Source organism: Penicillium odoratum (genome assembly GCF_028828045.1).
Source record: "Penicillium odoratum strain IBT 22623 chromosome Unknown utg000006l_segment0_segment0, whole genome shotgun sequence".
Classification (NCBI taxonomy): domain Eukaryota; kingdom Fungi; phylum Ascomycota; class Eurotiomycetes; order Eurotiales; family Aspergillaceae; genus Penicillium; species Penicillium odoratum.
The window spans coordinates 78295-99432 of NW_026643148.1; the positions used below are offsets into that span (position 1 = coordinate 78295).

General features: G+C 49.3%; 3 protein-coding genes across 3 annotated transcripts; 1 reads left to right on the forward strand and 2 right to left on the reverse strand.

Annotated features, from left to right (window-relative positions):
• Nucleotides 1-3184: 3184 nt before the first annotated feature.
• Nucleotides 3185-5067, reverse strand: N7520_008490 (Carboxylesterase type B; the record flags this gene model as incomplete). The annotated part of the gene is made up of 6 exons (XM_057142424.1): nucleotides 3185-3218; nucleotides 3272-4032; nucleotides 4099-4124; nucleotides 4183-4408; nucleotides 4465-4787; nucleotides 4860-5067. 6 exons carry the CDS (start codon nucleotides 5065-5067, stop codon nucleotides 3185-3187), a joined length of 1578 nt encoding a protein of 525 aa, XP_056991712.1.
• Nucleotides 5068-6039: 972 nt separating this feature from the next.
• N7520_008491 (uncharacterized protein) lies at nucleotides 6040-6848 on the forward strand (the record flags this gene model as incomplete). The annotated part of the gene is made up of 4 exons (XM_057142425.1): nucleotides 6040-6336; nucleotides 6392-6491; nucleotides 6551-6735; nucleotides 6762-6848. 4 exons carry the CDS (start codon nucleotides 6040-6042, stop codon nucleotides 6846-6848), a joined length of 669 nt encoding a protein of 222 aa, XP_056991713.1.
• A 944-nt stretch (nucleotides 6849-7792) lies between these two features.
• Nucleotides 7793-8665, reverse strand: N7520_008492 (uncharacterized protein; the record flags this gene model as incomplete). The annotated part of the gene is made up of 1 exon (XM_057142426.1): nucleotides 7793-8665. One exon carries the CDS (start codon nucleotides 8663-8665, stop codon nucleotides 7793-7795), a length of 873 nt encoding a protein of 290 aa, XP_056991714.1.
• Nucleotides 8666-21138: the final 12473 nt, after the last annotated feature.

Here is a 21138-nt window from a genome sequence, read left to right on the forward strand (position 1 = left end):
CGGAGTCCCTTGGTCTCGCAGCTGTCCCCTGCGGAGAACTTGTTAACGCAGCGGTCTCCTGCGGGTCTCGATTGTCATCACAGCGTCCCCCTGCGGAGTTCACTTGGTAACGCAGCGCCCCCCTGCGAGGAACAGTTGATCACGCAGAGCCTATCCTGCGAGGCATATTGATAACGCAGACCTATCCTGCGGGGTAGTCTTGATCTCGCAGCACCCCCCTGCGAGGCATATTGATAACGCAGACCTATCCTGCGGGGTGGACTTGTTCTCGCAGCGCCCTCCTGCGAGGCATATTGATGACGCAGACCTATCCTGCGAAGCATGTTTGATAACGCAGAGCTTGTACTGCGGAGCCGTGGCCACGGAGACTCTCAAGCCTGCAGACAAGAGATGGAACCATGACACACGGGAGTGTGAGGAGGAAAGTCCTGATTTGTTTTGGGCCGGAAATCTCGCGCCTTTTATGCCAAATCGGCTACGTCTCTTCACAGATACCCCCTGCGCAAATCCATAGGAACGGCCACTAATTTGCGAGGGCATTGGAAAGTTACTTCGAAATCTTTGGCCAGGAGACACACCTCCCATGGATCCGTGGATGGCCTCGCGTTGTCAGGGGGGACCGCCCCTTGGTTCCATCAAACCGATCATCTAGACTGTTCATTTTCTGCGGTGGGTTACATTGGCGACTGGGTACCAGAATTGATGCAATGGATTCCATGGATACGATCGCTGTGGCAATGAAATTGCGTTACATTGCAAGTTGCGATAGATGTATTACAATACAATATTCAAAGAGGGCTAAACGCAATGGCCATGCAAGTGCAGTCATGGGTACTATTGCCATTAGTGTCGCGCATCGATCATGAGCAGCTGCAGCGCACGTTGTCCTTGTTTTCGCCAGACTCTGAGAAACCAAACAGTGGTATTCAGCAAGATGCACGAAGGACTGGACCTTAGACCAACCCACGTGCTATTGTGCTATTTAAGGTTTAAGGTGCCGGCCGATCATTTCGATCTCGCCGTCCCACTTTCCACCTCTCATATGCACTTTCTTCCTGACAATGCTTTGGCCATTGGTAAACTCCTGATGAGAAGGTAAACTTCGGATAAGGTCAATCAATTGCTACGAATACTACAAAGTATCGTCTTGTTCATCTCTGTTATCGACGCGCGTGGCAGGGCAAACTTGAGACTTCAGGAGTAACTTTCCATTTACCCTGGTAAGTACCCGGGCAAGACTTTGGCTGATCTGCGGGCCTTGCTCCTACCGCTCGAACTTACCGGCCACGGACCCGCTGCGCTCTTTCTAACAACCTTGATTGGTGAGGTGTCCGCAGTCCACCATGACTCACCCCAACACACCTGACCAATCAGGCGCCAGTCCGTTCTCAAGGAAGGCGTCGATCACTTTCTAGAATTGCCATGTGGCGCAAGACCCACTGTCGATGTAACATCCTGGACCAGGAGCCATGGAACTTCATCCTTGACCAGACTTACAAACTAGCTCTAGAAACTTGTCTTTATCTTCTCATTTGATATTGATAGCGAGCTAGTGTACATACGCTGCCCATAATATGTTCTCTGCAAGCGCATAGATAAGACACCTGATAGCTGGGAATAAAGTTATGTCTCAAGAACATTCTCAATTGCTAATGTATCATGGCCTGCCTGACCTAAATCTCTATCTCATAATTGCCCTTCGCACATGTTTGGAGCAGGAATGTGACTTGCATCGTGGCACGCGGGCTTAAGGCAACCGAGTTCTGACGGTCGCAAATTGCTTTCTCACTCGAGGTAACGCAGTGATTCCATCGACACCTCACATTTTTTGTTCAAACGAAGCCGAGTTACTCGATCAGCTCGATATTGAAAGTCTTCACGGCATGCGAAAGATTGGATTGACCCCTTGATCTCGATCGACCCTGACTTTGGACCGCGAGAGCAGACACTTGTGGATCTTGACGTTGTTGGGCTGATCGCAGGCATGGAGCTTCGCAGCCAACATGAGGGGCGTCTCTCCCAGATGATCGGGACAATCGACATCAATCAGCTCCCCTTTCGCAGGGCTTGCAACAGCATGAAGGTCTCCGTAGATCACAGCCAGGTGCAGGATGGTTTGGCCGCGGTGATCCTTCTGGTTGATTTTGGCCCGACGATCACGCAAGAGGATTTTCAAAATCTCATACTGTTGGTATTCCAAAGCCACCAGGAGTGGCTGCTGGACTTTTTGATCTTGACTTTAGAACTCAATATCTTTCTGACGGAGCAGCTGTCGTACGATTGAAACACTGCCTTGCGTGATAGCCATCGACAGCGCAGTCTGACCGTAAGCATTGCATTGAGAGGCACGAAGATTATCATACTCCAACAGAAGATCCACTGCCGCGTGATCCCCCGCTTGCACGGCAAGCATCAAGGGCGTGTGTCTTCCATGTATCGTGCTGATTTCCGTCGTGCACGTGCAGAGGTACTTTTGGAGCGCATCGGGCTGAGAATTGTTGCTCCAGTGGAGGGTTAGGGTAGGATAAAGCGAGTGACATGGTGGTGGTGAAGATAGATGTATTGGACGAGATATGAGGGGTGATGTGTAATTATGTTGAGAAACGTGAAACGAAGGCCTTGGGAGTTTCATTTTATATGCTAGCAAAATGATCAACCCCTAGTCGAGTAATTAGAGTCCATAGACTCGTCTTTTGTTCATAGCATTTCTGAGTTCAAATGCCGCACAGACAAATGCAGATCGTGAATGTTGCTTCACAGTATTTGTTTCCAGAGTTTGACATGCGCATTTCTTCGCTGATGCTCCTTAAAAAAATTTATCATGATGAGAAGACTTGGTAGCTAAAACCGTGAAATAAGTCGATGTTAAAAAGCAAAGTCTTATCCTAGAATCTGGTCATTTGTTCCTGGGACAATTTATGGCTTCATCTAGGATCAAGGGCTCTAGCCCCAGAGGCCAGGTACTATCTTCTGCGGGCGATTCTTTCATTTGACTTTCGCTGAGGTACTGTACTAGTAGAATCCCATTTTCGCGTGCTGAGTCACGAAGCTATAATTGACTGGGATTGAAGAAGACACAGAATATGTTGTCTCGTTTACATAGCCATTTCACAAACAGCCGGCTTGACGGAATGTTCATGTAACGGGTTATTAATTGATAACAGGTAAATATGCCTCATATGTCTCAATACATGACTGTTCGAATTTCTATCTCAATCCTGTAGAACCTCACACATTACTCATTATAGCCCATCTCCTTGGGTCTACTTACTGAGGTACGCGCGGACCGACTTCCCTCCAAAACCGACATCGTTCACCCCGTCCCCCTTCCCAGAAATTTGCATTGGCTAGGCGGAGGTGATTGACGACCCCCGGATCTTCACGAAGCCAATAAGCGAGATGTCCAGTGACATTTCTGTACAATAAGCTCCCTCCGGTTGTATTCAAGTCCATCATCATTGGGGAAGAAGAGTTCCACATCGGCCAAAGGATACGTCCATCGGTATTTTCAGGCACGATGGCGTCACTTGCATTGCCCTTGGCGTCCTGAATAGAGATCACTGGAGAGTCTTTGATAATGAAGCTTCCCAACATTTTCTGGAAAGCATGCCTTATGCCTTTTGTTGGTGTTGCTGTATCTACAGAGAAATAAGCTGTTAAGTCTGCACCGTGATATGCCGGAGTGACCGAGTACTGGTACTTCCAACTCTCTTTTGCGTTATTCCCGGAAAAAGCATCCACCAACCAGTAAGAAGGACAGACAAAGGATGTTTCAGCAAAAATGTTGAACACCGTCTGCTGGTAGCCGGTCGCAAACTCGGACTGATTCACCGCGGTGAGCCCACGGTCGCCAAGAGTGTCGTAGAAAGGACCAAACGGATCGGAAGAGGACGATGCGAACCCATAAATCTTCAATAAATGAGTTACGTCTGAGGCAATGAAACGCGGAAACGTGTCTTTCACATAGGCCTTGAAATCCGCAGTGGTCTCCACATACGGAAGACTCAGGGGAATACCGTCATTGGCATTATTCTGCGAGAAGTCAGCAACTTATAAATTGCTTGAGGCTCTCCCTACACGACATGAGTAGTGACTTACACCGGACAGAACGCGTTTGCCGCTGACTTGCTTTTCGAGAAGCTGCTTTGATGGAAGGTCTCGAATGAAATGTCCATCAATAACAGGCAAGAAAGCAAAGGTTCCCCCAGGCCCCCGAGGCCGAGACAGCCCCGCTGGCATTTTGTAAGGTGTTGGTGTCGGCGTTCCTCAAGCACGCAAATGTCTGCGCGTCAGCTCTTTTGTCGCCAGCAAGGCAGCCTGCTCGTCTTGCAAATGCTCGATAATATTTTGTCGGCACTTCGTCGTCATACCGATACTGAGTCGCAATGTAGGGGCTTGATGCGATGATCTTATTAAGTCAGAATTAGTTGGTCGATGTGAGATGTAGCTCAAGATACCACTGACATTGTTGAATAAATGGTCTTCTCGGCCACCATAAGTCATTGCTTGGAGAATTGCTGCGCCTGCCCCAGCTGACTCGCCGCCTATCGTGACCCGAAGTGGATCTCCACCAAATTGAGAGATGTGTGCCTGCACCCATTCAAGAGCGAGACGCATGTCCAGTAGGCCAACGTTTGTTTGACCGTATTCTGCCACATCTGCAGAAGAAAGGAAACCAAATGCGCCCAACCGATATTGAATCATGACTGAAATAAATCCATCGTCATTAGTGTTGATCCATCCACTTGGGTCGTGAACCGCCCCAGATAGACCATAGCCCCCACCATCTGTTTCACATTTTAGTCCGGTTGGGTTGGATGTTATAATCACGATGAATATGGGGAGGGGAATTAACTTACGAATCCAGACAAGAACGGGGAGATCCCGCGCACTTGGTGACGCGAAGACGTTCAGGTATAAGCAATCCTCGTCACCTAAGTCGGAATTAAATCCATAGACTTTAGGAAGCTGAGCGGCGCCTGATTGAGGACAGAGTGGCGGCTGATGAGTTGCACGAATGATAGTGGTCCGGTTGATAACAGGAGGCTGCGGAGCTTGCCATCGCATTCGTCCTACCGGAGGGGTCGCATATCGAATTCTGGCAACAAGCAGGGATGGGTCAGTGTTCTGTGGAATTCTTGAGATAAGCGTAATCAGCCACCTACCCCCAAAAAACATTCAGTCTCGACGTGCTGTTGTAATATCCTTGATATTGTGCGTACCCTAAATCAACCACAGGATTGTCTGCTTGTAGATGTGCTCCCAAGCAAGCTGTGGTACATATCAAAATCGTAAAAAGAGTGCTGCGGGGAGAAATGAATAAATTCATGCCGAAATTGCGCTGCCAATGACCCAAAAATAAGCAACAAAGATGCCAAAGAGAAACGTGCAAATTCAGAGGTAAAACTTCTGGGTGTTGCCGCTTTTATCTGACGCTGTGTGCCAAAAAACAGATTCGCCATTTTGCAACGCTGTCAACGTAGTACAAACATTCTCACCTATTTACGCAAAGCTGACTTTTGGTGAGAAAAAGTGTGATATGACTAGCGACCCAGGTCTAGGTGTTGACGTTGAAGCTCTTTGCTGAAATTAACTTTGTGTTGAGGTCAAATTGACGTTGAGGTTGAACCGCGCATGCTGCCTCAAAAAATCTACGCAAAAAAATTTACGGCAGAGATGGAGTTGATAAACGAAGACGGATGTCAAGTCTTCGTCTCTGCACTTGTGTATAAGAAGTTCACTTCCCTCATCGATAGAAGCTTTTCTTCACCCAGATGACCTGATGTTCCAAGTTTAATTCATTGGAAGTGCACGCCTGGAAATATGAGCGCCAGTAAGCAGAACCGCAGACCCCCTACCATATGGGTTAGTGAGGCACCGCCCCTTCAAGCTGATTCAAAGACTTGTACAACTGTCTCTGAGACATGTACGGTGAATCAAGCTTTCCCGAAACCTTTGAGAACCAAGGAGAAGACTGTAACGCTTGATACCGATAATTGTCGCTCGAGTTCGGGAGCCTTGCATGAAGATCCATGGAGAATGTTTGAGCCCATTGCAACTATCAAATTGGATCATCCATATGTGCTGGCTCGATACAAGGAACACAAAGGCAGACTTGTCCAAATTCGGAAAGTGGAGCTGCAAGCATTCTCCGACCTTGGATTACAACGGACGCTGAAACGCATCTCTCACCCCGTTTTTCGGTCCTTAATTGGATGCTATTATCATGGTGATTCGGTGTTTTTGGTCTGGGAGCATGTGGAACTGTCCGTCGCTTATATTCTGGCATCGATGCTCGTGATCACAGCGAGTGAGATCGTTGCAATTGTCAAGCCAGTAAGTGGAGATAACATGTTGTATCACAGCCATAGCGATCGCTGATTATGAATAGATACTCGAAGGAATCCAATATTTGGCTGAACGCGGGAGGGTGCTCGCCACTTTGACAATGAATACCATTTATTTCACTCAGTCGGGCATGGTCAAGATAGGTACGCATACCAGATTGACCCCAGGCTTCAGTCTTTAAGCTAATCGTTTATTTTACCAGTTGGTGTCGAAGACAGCTGCGAGATAGATGCTCCAGAAATGAATGCTGCGACAATGAAGCAGTCCGCTTTAGCGGATATTGTAATCAAGCTGATGGGAAAATGCCATCCGACGCATGAGTGGCCTGTCGAGATTGAAAATCTACCTGAACAGCTTGAAACATGCTCTTTGAAAAAGATATTGCAGGTGAGTTCCCCCCCCCCTTTCTTCAGCGTATCAAGGCTGATGTCCCAGACAACCCTCTTTCAGCAAAAGCTACACCCAGAAGAGTTGAAGTTGCTTGTCAATTTGACGAATAAAATCGTGCATCATCGAATCGAACCCCATTCTCATCGCGAATGAGAATATCATTTCCAATTCAACCCAGTCAACATGTCGATGAAAGGCAGATTGTTGCATGCAAAAGATGAGGAGCATGTATGGTTGCTAAGTAAGGACGGCAATGCCTATCGTAGTTGGTCCATCTGCCTTTCGATTTCTCTAGCGACAAGCTGCGTGCATTGCAATCATAATACAATTATTGAAAAGTTTCCGGTTCTGTTTCGGTTTCTAAGTAGCACGAGAGGATCAAACTTCCGACAATTGACGTAAAAGTCCAACTCTCAGTCCCTAGTCTACACAAAAGTCTGAAACTGTAATTGGTACGCCACGACACTTGAGAAGTCACTGTTAGTGGAAACGAAGTCTGGGGTATTAATTTTTCTAGTCGTAAGACAAGCTCAATCATAGAGCACATCTAATCAACGCGTCATCGTGTTCATACAAGTCTGAACGCTACACATTACTTTTTATTTGCAAGAACATTTGACGAGCATTTGGCCCTATTGTGAAGTTTCGAAGATAGACTAGTCATTCTGACGAATCCTGTCTGTTTTAGTTTGCAAATGGCTTTCAATATCAATCCAATCTTGACCTTTTGATGTAAGCACTTCAGCTCTTCTATCTTCATCTTAGGTTTCGCAGAGTGCATGGACTCTTTTGTGGCTGGTTTATTCTACTAAATCTGTTGCATCTTTTTAAATGAATTCTTGTCACCAAATTACCATTGCCAAAAGGCAGTTGTAATGCAGCAGAATATCGGACACAAAATTTGACACTTCAAAGAATCGCAAAAAGACGGTGATTCACCGAACATTCACGAACATTCCAACACGAAGATCCAGCGATGCTCTGCTCAGTCGATGACCTCCATGTGACACCACCTTATACGGTCTGACTGTGCCGCAATTGCCAAAGATAGGTATCATTGATGGCTTGCATTGCGGTGGGAAGCACGACAGGAGCAAGGTGACGGCTGAATTTTAACGGAAGAAGTGAGCGGGAAGTATGTAAAAGCCTTCCCAAGATTGCCATTTTGAAGATCAGGAACGATCGGGTTCATAGCTGCCGAATCACCAAATTCAGGACTTCCGGTGCATACTGATTGACCGTCGGGAAGAATATTACGCGCCAGACCATTGCGTTCAACAATTCTCCCGGGCTGAGGGAATCGGATATCCAAATTTTCAGGAGTCATACAGCCATTTATGTTTGCGATGAACATAGGTGGAAAATCCTGCGCTTGGTTCTGTATGCTCTGGTTGTATGAAGTCAATGAAGGGTTGTCGACGGTGATTGGTGCACAGTTCATGTACATCTCACGATCTCCAATACGATTGAACCATGTCCAGGCCAAGGTATATTTTCCGGAGGCAATGTTTTCAGGAATCGCGAAATCGAGTCGAATGTCATTGTCGGAACTGGCGTCTCCGCTTAGAAGTCCTTCTACATTTGCAGGACAGCCGCCTTCATAAGACTTGATGACCTTCCATATGCTTTCTTTGGATGGCGCGAGGTCTTCAGTGAGGCTCAACTGGCATGATCCGCCCCCATGAGTTGCACTTCCCATGAACCTCATTATGTTTGAAACACCGACCTCGTAAACAGTCTCTTTCGCAGGGGCCACAAATGCATCATCTCGTAATTTACAGGGAAAATCACTGCCGTTTGAAGCAAGAGGCGAGTTGTTGAGGATTTTATTGCTGTAACTGTACGGCTCAGGCGACATCATGATCAGATGTCCGCTGACTACCCGTGAGACGAGCGTCTCTAGCAGAAGACAGTATTCTATGCGCATTGTAAGGGTAGATAGTCGAGACGTCGTTTGTTATGGTCGAAGGATCTTCGAATGCCACGTGATGGATAATATCTCATGAAAATGTATAAGAGCTTAGCGGTAGCGATTAATTGAAAATAGTAGATATGCCGCAAGACATCACACCATTTATGTATGAGAAATCGTGAATGAAAGTTGATGCGATTCAAAATTTGTTGCTCGAGGCTCTTGTTTTCATTCACTACGACTTGAAACCGCTGACGACTGTTTATTTGAGATCAGCATTGATTGAGAGACCAAAATATTGACTGTTGAATCGAGTAATCTTGTTGGTCGATCGTTGATGAGCAAGCCTATCACGATAAAAGAGGTTTTGAGTTGATACAGGGCGTCACAATTCAAAGACACATTCTCAGCCATTGAACATGAATTTTTTTTTTTGAATATGACTTCTGATTCAGCTGTAAGTATCCAGCTCACCATTTGCATGAAACAAAAAAAAAACCAAGCATAAATCATGACTGCTACTTTAGAGAGCTGGTCACTTTGAAAAGACTGGATGGATTGCCTTTCTTTTGCCGATCCAAAAAAGCGAACAGGAGCGTGCATTATATTTTTCAAAGTCTCAACCATACGCTGTTGAGGGTTACTCAAATGCCTTGGGCAAAGCTAGCTTACAAAAGTCCATTGTTAGGGAATACACAAGTATTATAGAAGCGTTCTGTGCCGCAAGCTCTCAACGCTGCTTTGCCGTTTCTGGGGATCCCCTCCGGAAACGACAGGGAAGCCAAGAGACATTTTCTCAGTGAAGTCAGAATTAAGGTGAAAGGACTGGAAAGGGCCGAAACATGTATGTTCCAGGAGGTCACATGAAATCCAATAATGCTGTATGAGACTTGATTTGGTTTGGTTGTAAATAGCTATTATCTACGGGTACGACTTCATGTGAAAGATACAGGTAGCGTTTGCAGATGTAGATGACAACCAGCAATCTAACTTTGTGGAATTTCTAGGTGCTTGATGCCCATAAAAAGTAGCTAAAATCGAAGCTTTGAAGTCTGTAAGAGAGTTTCCTGTACTTTACACAGAGTAATGTAACGCAGTCGTAATGTAACATAGAGAAGTGACTATGGAAAGCGGTCTGTATGGCGGCTTTGAGGGCGGTCTTCCAGGCGGCAAGATCAAAGCGGTCCCCGAAGCGGCCATCGAGGCGGTCTTGTAGGCGGTCCCCGGTTCTTACAAACAGGGGAGCGGTCCCAAGAGCGGTCCCAAGAGCGGTTTCAAGAGCGGCATAAAAAGCGGCATAAAAAGCGGCAAAGTCGTCTCAGTGGCCGCCCATTCAAAAAATCGGCGCTGGTGGGAAGGACCAATGTTGAGAGGCCTCGGGAGTTTTGTAACATATGAATGATGGGGAGCGGTACAGTATACTTGACTGAACTGCATTCCTCGCCAAATTACTGTACCGATTTCAAGAATGTCTATGTACTATCAAACTCGCTATGAATGTCATCGGATCTGTTGTGATATGAGGCTGGTGCAGTCAGGAACCAAGCCGAACCATCGGAATTAATCCCGAAGTATGTATACGAAGAACCAAGTTGATTGGAAATCAACTTGATCTTCTCGTTGTATATATAGCCTCATGTTTCCCTCTGAATAAATATTACAAGATATACCCCTGAACTACAACAGGTTATGAGCCCGGGAGCAAACTCTCGGGTGCCATCTCTACTCATCTGAGAATTATCTTAACGTTAACCATCTTGATTATATATCTATCCCGCTTTCGCAATCATCACTATGTCTGCTCTGGTCCATGACTCTCCGGACCGAGCCGTCACAGCCATCGAGCCTCTGACAGGAAGCGATAAATACGCAACCTGGAAACGTCTCATGACCTCCTATTTAAAAGCCAGGCAGGTCTGGGATGTCGTGTCGGGCGACCTCCAGCGTCCTGATTGCTTATTCAAGTACGCCAAGCCTATTACGGCAGACATCCACCCCTTGGTGGAACCGCACCTCGCGGGGGCGGTGAGACAGCGCGCCATTGAGGCGCGCCTCGAAGTGGAGGTCCAGGCGTTCGAGCGCCACCGTGAATGGTCGCGCCGCGAAGCTGAGGCCTACCACACCATTTTCCGGTATCTGTCCCCCCACATTAGCATTCATGTCGCGGGACTTGAGACGTCTCGCGACCTCTGGAATGAACTTGAAGAACGGTACCGGCGAATGGAGCTCGCCACGTTCTGTGAGTTATTTGCGCAGCTTCGTGAAACCACTGGCGAGCGCTGCGGTAGTGCCCGCGAATTTGTCGATCGGGTACGGTTGCTCGTACATCGATTGAATGCTATCGTGCCCGGATCCATTGGCGATCGAACGCACATTGCGATCTTACTGACGCAGATCGGACCGGAATACATTCTAGTGGTGGATGCCATTCAAAATGACAAGGATCCGGTGAATCCGACCACGATCGGAAACCGTCTGTCTAATGCTGAGCAGACGGTTCGGAGAAAAGAAGCTCCAACCCCCTTGCAGGCAATGTCTGGCCCGTCCGTCAATACGGTGCAGCAGACTGCCAAGAAATGCAACTATTGCAAGAAGCGCGGCCATGTGGTCGCGCAGTGCTGGAAGAAACAGCGAGAAGCTCAGCCGTCCAGGGACCATGCCCCGAAGGCTGAGAGGAGTGTTTCCGGCTCACCAAGGAATAATTTGCAAATGATACCATCCAGCCAGATGGAAGATCGGCAGGGCCCGCCGACTTCCAAGAGACCGAGGATCAATATCGTGAGGGCGAGGGTGACGACCCTTTATACCCACGCACCGCAACCCCGGTGGATCCTGGACTCGGCCGCCACCAGCCACATCTGCTGGGACCGGAGCTGCTTCAGCAGTCTGCGGCCCCACCGCGAGATGTTGGACACGGCGGGCGATCCAGTGGAAGCCGAAGGGATTGGTACGGTGAAGCTCACCCTCCGGGGGAAGTTCAACCAACCCTTGGTGTTGAAGAACGTGTACTTCGCGCCGCGCGTCGGGATGAACCTGATCAGCGTGCCGAAGCTGTTGCGAGACCGCTACTCGGTGGTGGCGCACCCGCAGAACGTCTTTGTGCAACGCCGAGGACGAACCGTGGGGACCGCCTACCATGCGGAGGAGGATCTGTTGATCCTGCGGTGCCATGTGAGCAAGAGATCTCGAGAGCGAGTCCAACTGGCGAGGGCGCCGACGACCCATGACCATGCAGATTCCCTGGAACCGCAGGCGGTGGCCATGGACGTCGACGATCCTCGGGAGTCAAGTGGCGTAGAATGTACAGCGTCAACCTCTGAACTCGGTGGTGAAGCTATGATACTCGAAGAAGATGTGTGCACAGGAGTGGACCAGGCCTCCGAAGCGTTGTGGCACGCTCGGATGGGACATCTGAACCGGGGCGACTTGAGGGTGGTCCTCCGGCAGACCGGCACTCCGTACCGACCGCTGACGCAGGCGCAGCTGCTGGCAACGCCGCAGTGTCCGGCGTGCATGTCCGGTAAGCAGCATCAGAAGAGGAACTCCCGCGCAAGACGGCCACGTCTGCATTCGACGAGAATTTTCGAATTGATCCATTCGGACATCATGGAGATGCCGATTGCCAAAGATGGCTCCAGGTACGTGATCACCTTTACTGACGATTATTCTCGTGGCTCGTGGGCCTATGCCATGAGATGGAAGCATGAAGCGCTCCAGAAGTTCCGACATTTTGAGGCCTGGGTGCACCGACAGTTCGGGGCCCAGATCAGAAGATTTCTCACCGATAACGGGAGAGAATATCTGCCAGTTGGAACGCACCTCGAATCCCAGGGAGTTGAGTTCGACACGTCGCCGCCATACTGCAAAGGGCAGAATGGGCTGGCTGAACGCACCAATCGTACTATCCGGGAGCGGATCAACACGCTCCTGTCTGATGCGAACCTTTCTCCTTCGTGGTGGGTCGAGCTCTTGGACACGGTCGTCTATCTGAAGCTGCGTGCGCCAGCATCAATTCTACAGAAGAAGACACCGTTTGAAGTTCTATATGGGAAGCCGCCCTCGCTCTTGCATCTGCGACGGATCGGCTCCCGTGCATGGGTCTTGATTCCTAAGGAGCATCGAGCCAAACTCGGACCGAGATCATCCGAGTGTCGACTGCTAGGCTATTGTGAACCGAATCAGTATAAGCTCTATGAAATCCATTCAGGAAAGACAGTCTTTTCCCGTGATGTCGATTTCGATGAGAGGACCCCAGTGGCGCCACTCATCGAGGGGGAAACAGGCAACGACCTCCCGGACAACGCTCCTCCATCACCTGTCTTTCCATCAATGCCAGGTTCAGTCAGCGGGCTGCCGACACCACCTACGTCGCCCTTACCTTTGTCGAATGCGCGAGAGAATATGCCATCTGAGCGTGAAGAGGAGACACCTCCAGTGGTTAATCCAAGCCAACAAGAAACCGACTTGACATCGGATCTGGGGTATTCGATCTATGGTCGCAGACGAAGACCGTCACGGCGTCTCCTAGAGTCACTTGGCAAGGTGTACTCGGCAGGCGCATTGAATACCGCACCGGCCAGACAAGTCGACCCGGCGACCTTTCGCGAAGCTGTGTCAGGCCCAGACCAGCTGGACTGGTGGGCCGCTATCCAGAAAGAATATGCGTCTCTTCTCGAACACGGAACATGGGAAAAGGTTCGGCGGGAGGACGTACCAGCCGGAGATCATGTGATTGGCTGCAAATGGGTCTTCAAGACCAAAGCCAACGGAACGCGAAAAGCGCGACTGGTTATCAAAGGCTACCGGCAGAAACATGGCATCGACTATCACGAAACGTTTGCTGCTGTGTCGCGAATGGACTCCGTCCGCTGCATTGTCGCCAGCGCCGTGTTGCGCGGGTGGAAACTCCACCAATTCGATGCGGTCACCGCATTTCTCCATGGAGACGTCGATTCGTCTATCTATATGGAGTTACCTGAAGGCTTCGAAGAGCGAGGATACGTATGCCGACTACGCCGCTCACTATACGGACTGAAGCAGGCTCCGCGCATTTGGTACCAATGCGTCCACCGCGTCCTGGCTTCTCATGGCTTCACCATGGCCCAATCGGACAATTGTGTGTTCTACAAACCGGATTGCGTCGTTTGTGTTTATGTCGATGACTTTCTTGTTGCTGCGGCAAACACGCACGAAATCGAACAAGTGCAACGGGCCTTGCAAACAGAGTTCCGACTGAACGATCTGGGCATCCCGCGTTCGTTCCTCGGGATCCAGTTCGACTACCACGTTGATGGGTCCGTTTCCATTCACCAACGCCAGTACATCCAGAAGGTGCTCTCCGACTTTGGCATGGAGGCTTGTCAGCCGAAGTCTACGCCGATGAATCCCAAGCAAATCCTGAATCATCGTCTAGACGAGGCACCTCCGGACGAAGAAGCAAAAGCTCGTTATGCGACTGCCATCGGATCGTTGATGTATCTGATGGTGGGCACGCGACCGGATATTGCATTTGCGCTGGGCATGTTGAGTCGCTTCACGTCTCAGCCACAATCGCACCACCAAGTCGCTCTGCAGCGGTTGCTTCGCTACATCAAAGCCACGCACTCTCATCGCATTACCTACCGCAGTGGGCAGTTGATCGGGTACACGGACGCCGACTTTGGGGGCTCCGTCGTCACTGACGGTGCATACTCAACATCTGGCTATGTGTTCCAACTTGCAGGTGCGCCAGTTTCCTGGTCGTCCAAGAGACAGGGGGAAGTGGCCACGTCTACGACACACGCGGAATACATCGGACAGTACAATGCCATTCTGCATCTGCAGTGGCTCCGCACCTTTCTGGCCGAAACGCAGCTGTATCGGTCTACAGTCACCAACATCATGGCTGACAACCAATCCGCCATCGCATTATCTCGCAATCCCGAGTTCCATAAGCGGACGAAGCACTTCAATGTGAAATTCCACTATCAGCGAGCCGTGCTGGATACAGGCGAGATTGGGCTTCAATATGTTCCGACTGAGGAACAGGCCACAGATGGTCTCACCAAGCCATTGGGACCTACGGCCTTTGCCAAGTTTTGTAGTCTCCTAGGAGTCGACGCCTCAGAGACTCCAAAGCAACATGCATGACAGCACAGGCGCTCTTTCCACTTTCTTTTCCCATGGAGGTTTTTTGAGTGGTTTTACCGAGGCCTGCCTGCTCAGCTTAAATCCAGTATCGTCATTGCCAGCAATACGATACTGAGGGGGAATGTTGTGATATGAGGCTGGTGCAGTCAGGAACCAAGCCGAACCATCGGAATTAATCCCGAAGTATGTATACGAAGAACCAAGTTGATTGGAAATCAACTTGATCTTCTCGTTGTATATATAGCCTCATGTTTCCCTCTGAATAAATATTACACTATATACCCCTGAACTACAACACTTTCAGAAGCTCTGCACCTAAGGCGCACGGAAACCAAAGGCCGACGCCCCGACACTGGGAGGCGTTCAGACTTTGGATAATAGTGCAAGTCGACGATTGGCAAGAATGGCTTTGAATCCCGCTGGTCGTGTTCAACATTGGATCTATGAGAATCTGAGTGTTGGTTGCATTCCCGACCCAATCATTCTGCAGATGACCTGTGCCTGGAGATTCAGCACAATCCGCACATATTGAAGAGCGTGCATCCTGGCTGCCGTGGAGCACATCTATGTCACTTGAGAACAAAGCACCGTCTCCGGATGCGCCCATCTCTGAGGATGCAGCTGACTGATTGCAGCTCATTGACTGTGGAGCGTGTTGTAGCATCATCTCTAACAGATAGATTGGAGGATCAAAGGCTGTGTGGATCGAGGCTCATAGATCTTTCTAGAGAATCTTCTTTTCGAACGAGACTCAGGGATGCAAGTTCAAATATGTGCAGATCTCTTTGAAACTCGCATATTCTACGCCTCGGAAAGGGAGCTAATATTGCCCCGAACATTTTTTGAGTCTCAGAATGACCTGAAATTATCTTACAAGGAAGAAAAAGAACAAAAGAGAAAAAAAGAGGCACAAAGATGGGATTCTTCCAGCGAGCTAACCACCACTACTTTCTGAGACGAATATTGCACATTCTGAGGACTGATTCATGATGGTCGGCCAACCAGAAAAATCGCTTCTTCACCGTTGAGATTGAAGCAAAAGAAATTCACTTGAAGGCTGCTCTCTCCCAAAGATAATTCCATCACTTCAATCTGAATTGACTGAGAAGGAAGCGTCGGTCAACGGTGAGCGTGTCGGACTCAACGTTTGAGAATATTCTTCTTCGATCATTTCTCAACATGACTTGATCTCCAATCTCATTCAATTTTCCCCGTTTATAGTCATGATGGTTGTGACGAAAAGGTCAGCATCTCAGGTGAGAGGCCAAAGGCGTCGAGACAGTGAGCTTGTTCAACACCAGTGACAATGGTAGTTGCAAGCCTGATTCGCCAAGTAAATTATAAAAAAAGCCCATTCTGCAAAATGATGGTGTCTTCTACTGTTGTTATTACAAGATGTCGAACACAATGGAGGCCACTGAACCTATGCAAGACCAGGGCAAGGCGCAAGACTCTCAGCCGAATGGAGTCCCTCCCCAAAGCGAGGAAGATACTTCCCAGGAAAAGCTCAGCCCCAAACCACCGCTGGTAAGTCAATCAGAAGGACAAGTGATCAATTCTATGACTGACAACTACTGACAGCAGGAAGAAACTCTGAAAGATGCCTTGCTTACGGGGCCTTTCCAAACGGTGTTAGAGACTCTGGCAGATCTCGAGCGTGACGACCCGAAGCTCGCCTTTCAGGCCTCTCGACTGGTCGGAATCTACCGTCGCCTGTGGGAGTCGTGTGTGGCGAAGCACCGCGAGTGCGATAAAACGATCGACGCCAATCTCCGCCTGAAGCAGGCTGGTGTGCAACTGAGCAATGAGAGGGACAACCTCCAAGCTCGCCACGATCAGCAAGTAGCTCGACTGCGCTTGTTTGACCAGGCTCTGAGATCGTCTCAAGAACAAATGACTGGCATGCTCATTCAATGGAGTCAGATTCCAAGAGGCGATCTGGCGGATTTGGTGGATGTCAACAGCAGCGAGTGAAAAGAGTCATTTGCTTAGTACAGTTTTGGACTTTTTGTGAATGTGTCGATTGAAACCTGGTGTGTAGGTATTTATTTGATGAACCGCTCGTTTTCCAAAAATGTAGATCAGAAGAGCTGTTATTGATTCTCAAGACTTTCATTCACGCATTGCTCTAGTTTGAAGAATAGTTCCCCACCAAGTTATGTACAAAAAGCGACGGGTCTAGGTTTGGCATCGTGGGCAGTGTAGCTGAAGAGGAAAGGACCGAGTGACTGGCGTACGGCAGGGGCTCCATGCGTGGCCACAGAGACAGTCGGAAACGGGAATCCCTCGATCCCGCGGGGGTTTTCGCGATGATATCAAGCATTTGTCCACGCACTTGGCGTAGATTGCCCATGACCGTTTCCATCCGGGGTAAAAAAAACATATGCTCGCCAATCATCTCTCCAGTGACTTGATCAAGACGCTTCAGTCGGAATTCCACCCAATGTATCTGCTCGCAGAGACAGAACGCCGACAAGTGGAGAAAAATATCTTCGGGTTGGGTTGAGAGTGCAAGAGGGTCGGGACCAGTCCAGTTGAAGCCAGGCGCATGGTCGAGTCCAAGGTGAAAGCAGCATTCGACCAACAGAGGCGGTGGAGCGTCATTTCTGACAAACTGGCGGAGATGGTCGAAGTCATGGTACCCATGGTCAGTGGCAAGACAGGGAGGCGGTGTCGGTATACCAGAAGACTCTCGCCAGATTGCGTGGAGATCGAGGTCAAAGTCGGATTCTGTGATATGGTGAGCATGTCTTTATCAGAAGTTCTCGTAGGCCTCTTACCGTCATGAACTAGAGCGGTCATATTGTAGTCTTGCGCCACGGGGGTCCAGGTAAGGGAAGATCGATCTTGTTGACTTATGGTATACGGTGTTTTGAACAAACAAAATCAGATGACAATTTCAAGACTTAAATATTTGATCCATGGCAGCAAGGGTGATGGAAAATTTTGATTTTTCAAAGGCTAGCAACAATGTTGGTCGGAAATGGCTTTTTCATCGAGTTCAACAGCACATAAACATATCTCACTACCGGTGACATTGATCAAAGCATTCAAAGTATGAGTCGTCTAGCATTGACTACAGACAACACACTCCTTGGTCTATGCAACTCATATCAATTATTCGATCTTGCTAAAGGCATATCGGTCGGAAAGACCGTTTCACCACTCGCTTTCAGGACTGCAGCGATGCCGGTGTGAAGTTCACGAAGCACCCGCTCGCGGCTCCACATCAATAAGGCTTGCTCATTGCAGCGCTGAACGAGGAGATCGTTTTCGACCTCCAACCACTCATTGGATTCCTGAAGTTCCTGCTGTTCTTCATCCAGGTGAATCTTGTCGGCCGATTTCACGACATAGCTGTCCCAGAGACGAAAGTAAAAATCGAGCAGTCTGATGATGGGCATGGCAAGGTCCGTCTGGCTATTGAGGATCTGCATCAGCTGCGTTGTGAGTGGACCAGCCGGGGGGATGTGATCCTGTGAGTGTATGTTTAGTAATGTTCACCAGCTGCTGGGCAGAACTAACCTTCAGAGCAATTGTTGCGTGATCTGCCTTAGCGTGACCTGCCTCTAGCTGGCAATCTTTGACTTGAACGTCATCTATTGGCAGCTCGGACAGCCGGCGCTGCCTTTTGGCGGGTCGAGATGGAGAAAGAGAAGGTGGGTGATCCATTGGGTTTGGGGCTGGATGAAAATTATTGAGCTACTCAAAGTATTGAGCCACTGCGGGACTATTTATACGAAGGGTGAGGTCAAAGTGGAAGGAACGAGCGTGCGAGGCGACCACCCAGCGTGAGCAATTTCAATAGTATTGGGTTGACCTGAGAACAGTTGAAGAATCATTTGTTGATGGCCAAAACAAAAATCCCTGGTGAGATGAGCAAATTCGAAGTCATTATGTTTTTCTGGGTGCGAAGACAAAAACAGTCCAAGTGAACAGTCCCATCTCTCCACTTCAACATGTTTACATCTTTTCCAGAGGTTCCCCGCGGCCACTAATGTGACCGGTCTCTAGCTTCACTGTGGGCCTGTTTGGAATACACCAAATCTGTTACCCTCTCTGTCCTTGCGATTCACTCTGGCTCGTGGGTGCCTCAGCAACAGATCCATCACTTCTCGGCTCTCACTGCGAACCGCCAGATGCAGCGGGGTGTTACCATGTCGATCGTAAGCTTCCAGGTTGCTGCCTTTCTGCTTCAGCAGCAGCCGTATAGCATCCATGGACCCGTGAGACACTGATTGATGAAGAGGCAGCTCATCGTGATAGGCGAGATCGAAGTCGATCGGAAAGCGGGAGTCAGGTCCCCTCTGGAGCGTTCTCATCATGGAAGGCCGGTTACTGCGGCATGCCCAGTCCCAAGGCGAGTGACCATGGTTATCTTTGGATTCCAGATCACTGCCTAGAAAGAGCAAGATTTGCACGAGGCCAATTCTCCCGGCCCAGACTGCTTTGTGAAGCGCGGTTTGATCTTCTTCGTGTTTCAAATCAGATTCAAATTTCGATGGGCATGTGCCATTTCTGTGACCGCCCGGCAGGTGCTGTACTTGATGGCATACCACAAAGCGCTTTCCAGAGCTGTATTCTGGAGGTTGATGTCTACTCCTGGCGTTTTCAACAAGACCCTCAGCACATCGGTAGCACCGGACTTCAATGCTCTCATAATTGGGGTTTTCCCGCGGAAAAAAGCATTGACGTCGGCGTGACATCTCAGCATAGCCTTTGCCAGAGACCGATTGTTGGTTTCGGCTGCCAGATGCAACAGATTGCTGTTCTGATGTTGGATGTTAAACTCGAGGAAGGTTCGTTGCAGTCTATTGTGTAAGTTGTTGCATGATGCTCTCAAAGCGGTGATTGCTTGCTCGTCTAGATACGCGGCAATCATGAGCAATATTTTATTGGGCAAGCCTCGAATACGTGGCTATCAATGTAGATTAGTATCCAAGCCTAACACATCAGTGGGAGATTCATGCACGCACCATAATGTGAAGAGATCGAGAGGCGATGAACAAGAGCTGATGTAGAGGATGCTTGGGGTAGAAAAGCACTTTTATATGATGCTCCCTGAGCATCCTCATCCCTCAGCTCTGACGCAAGGGTGACTGACGCCGCCAATGGTCGGCAGGGACAATGAAGCATCAGCACGATGGGATGCGGTCGTGTAGGTCCTAGAAGCCTGATTAGGGATCCTGGAGTCGTTACTAGTGTTCCTAGGATCAAGCTGCGTCCCGGGAGCGCTCAAATTGTCTCCAGGAACACGTAAACAGCTCCTGGACAACGGACCTTTCTCAATCGCGCACGAGACCTAGCATGCCATAGTGATTATGAAGAGGCAAACTCAGGTGCAATGTAACCATCAGTTCCCTGGCTGAATCGTGTTGCACATTTTCAGCTCTACCGTCCTCTGCATTGAAGGGCATCGTCTAGAAGCCAGCGATCGGCGACGACCCTGCCAGCAGTATGCAAAGAAAACACATCAGGAATGCTCTGCGGCGCCATCGTTTGTCCACTGCTGAGAGCACCAGTATCTTGGACCGCCATGCAAATCTATTTAATAAAGCACGCTCCCAAGTCTAGTCACTCAAATAGTCGACTTCTCAATCCACATTTGGTCGTCCGCACACAGCTGATAGCCGTTAAAGGTCTGTGAATTCACATTGGATCACTTGGTCCACGAAGCACCTGTTGCGAGCCCACACGACAGGAAACAGCCTCAAGCATCCAATGAATACCAAAAATACCGCCAAAGGCCGTCGGAATGACCGAAATTCCGAAGAACACATTTGATCTGGCCGGACTGCAGTCTTCACTCTGCACAATTGAAGACTGCTTTCTCTGCACGCGATGGCACCGAGATCGACTTGGTAATCGTGAGTCTTCGCCTCCCAGCGTCCTCAGTGACCATGATATATCCACTCACGGCCATTCATGGGTTGCTCCCTATATCACGACTGCGATGCTGCGAGCAAACGATGTTCCATGGCGCGTGTCGCCAGTCCAGCCAGCGATCCTTCCATTCTTCACAAATATATGGGCAGGGGTGCAAGACTTGACAATTCAGAGCGTCACTTTCAGTGACAAAGTCGACAACATCCACTGCATGTTCTGTTTGGACGAGGAGGGCGATCAAGTCAATGAACGCGTGGTGTTGCGGTGCGTCAAGTGCCGAGGGTTATCGCACCTGGCGTGTACGGAGGAGTGGCTGGGAAAGCGCGGCACAGGACGAGGTACCTCATGCTGCATCTGGTAAGTTCGGTGTTCGCTGGAGGATTTTGGTTTGGTCGTGCTGATGGCTGATACGTGCAGCCCGACCGAGACCGTCTTGGACGCCCTCTACCGCCCGCCGCGGGACCCCTCGCTAG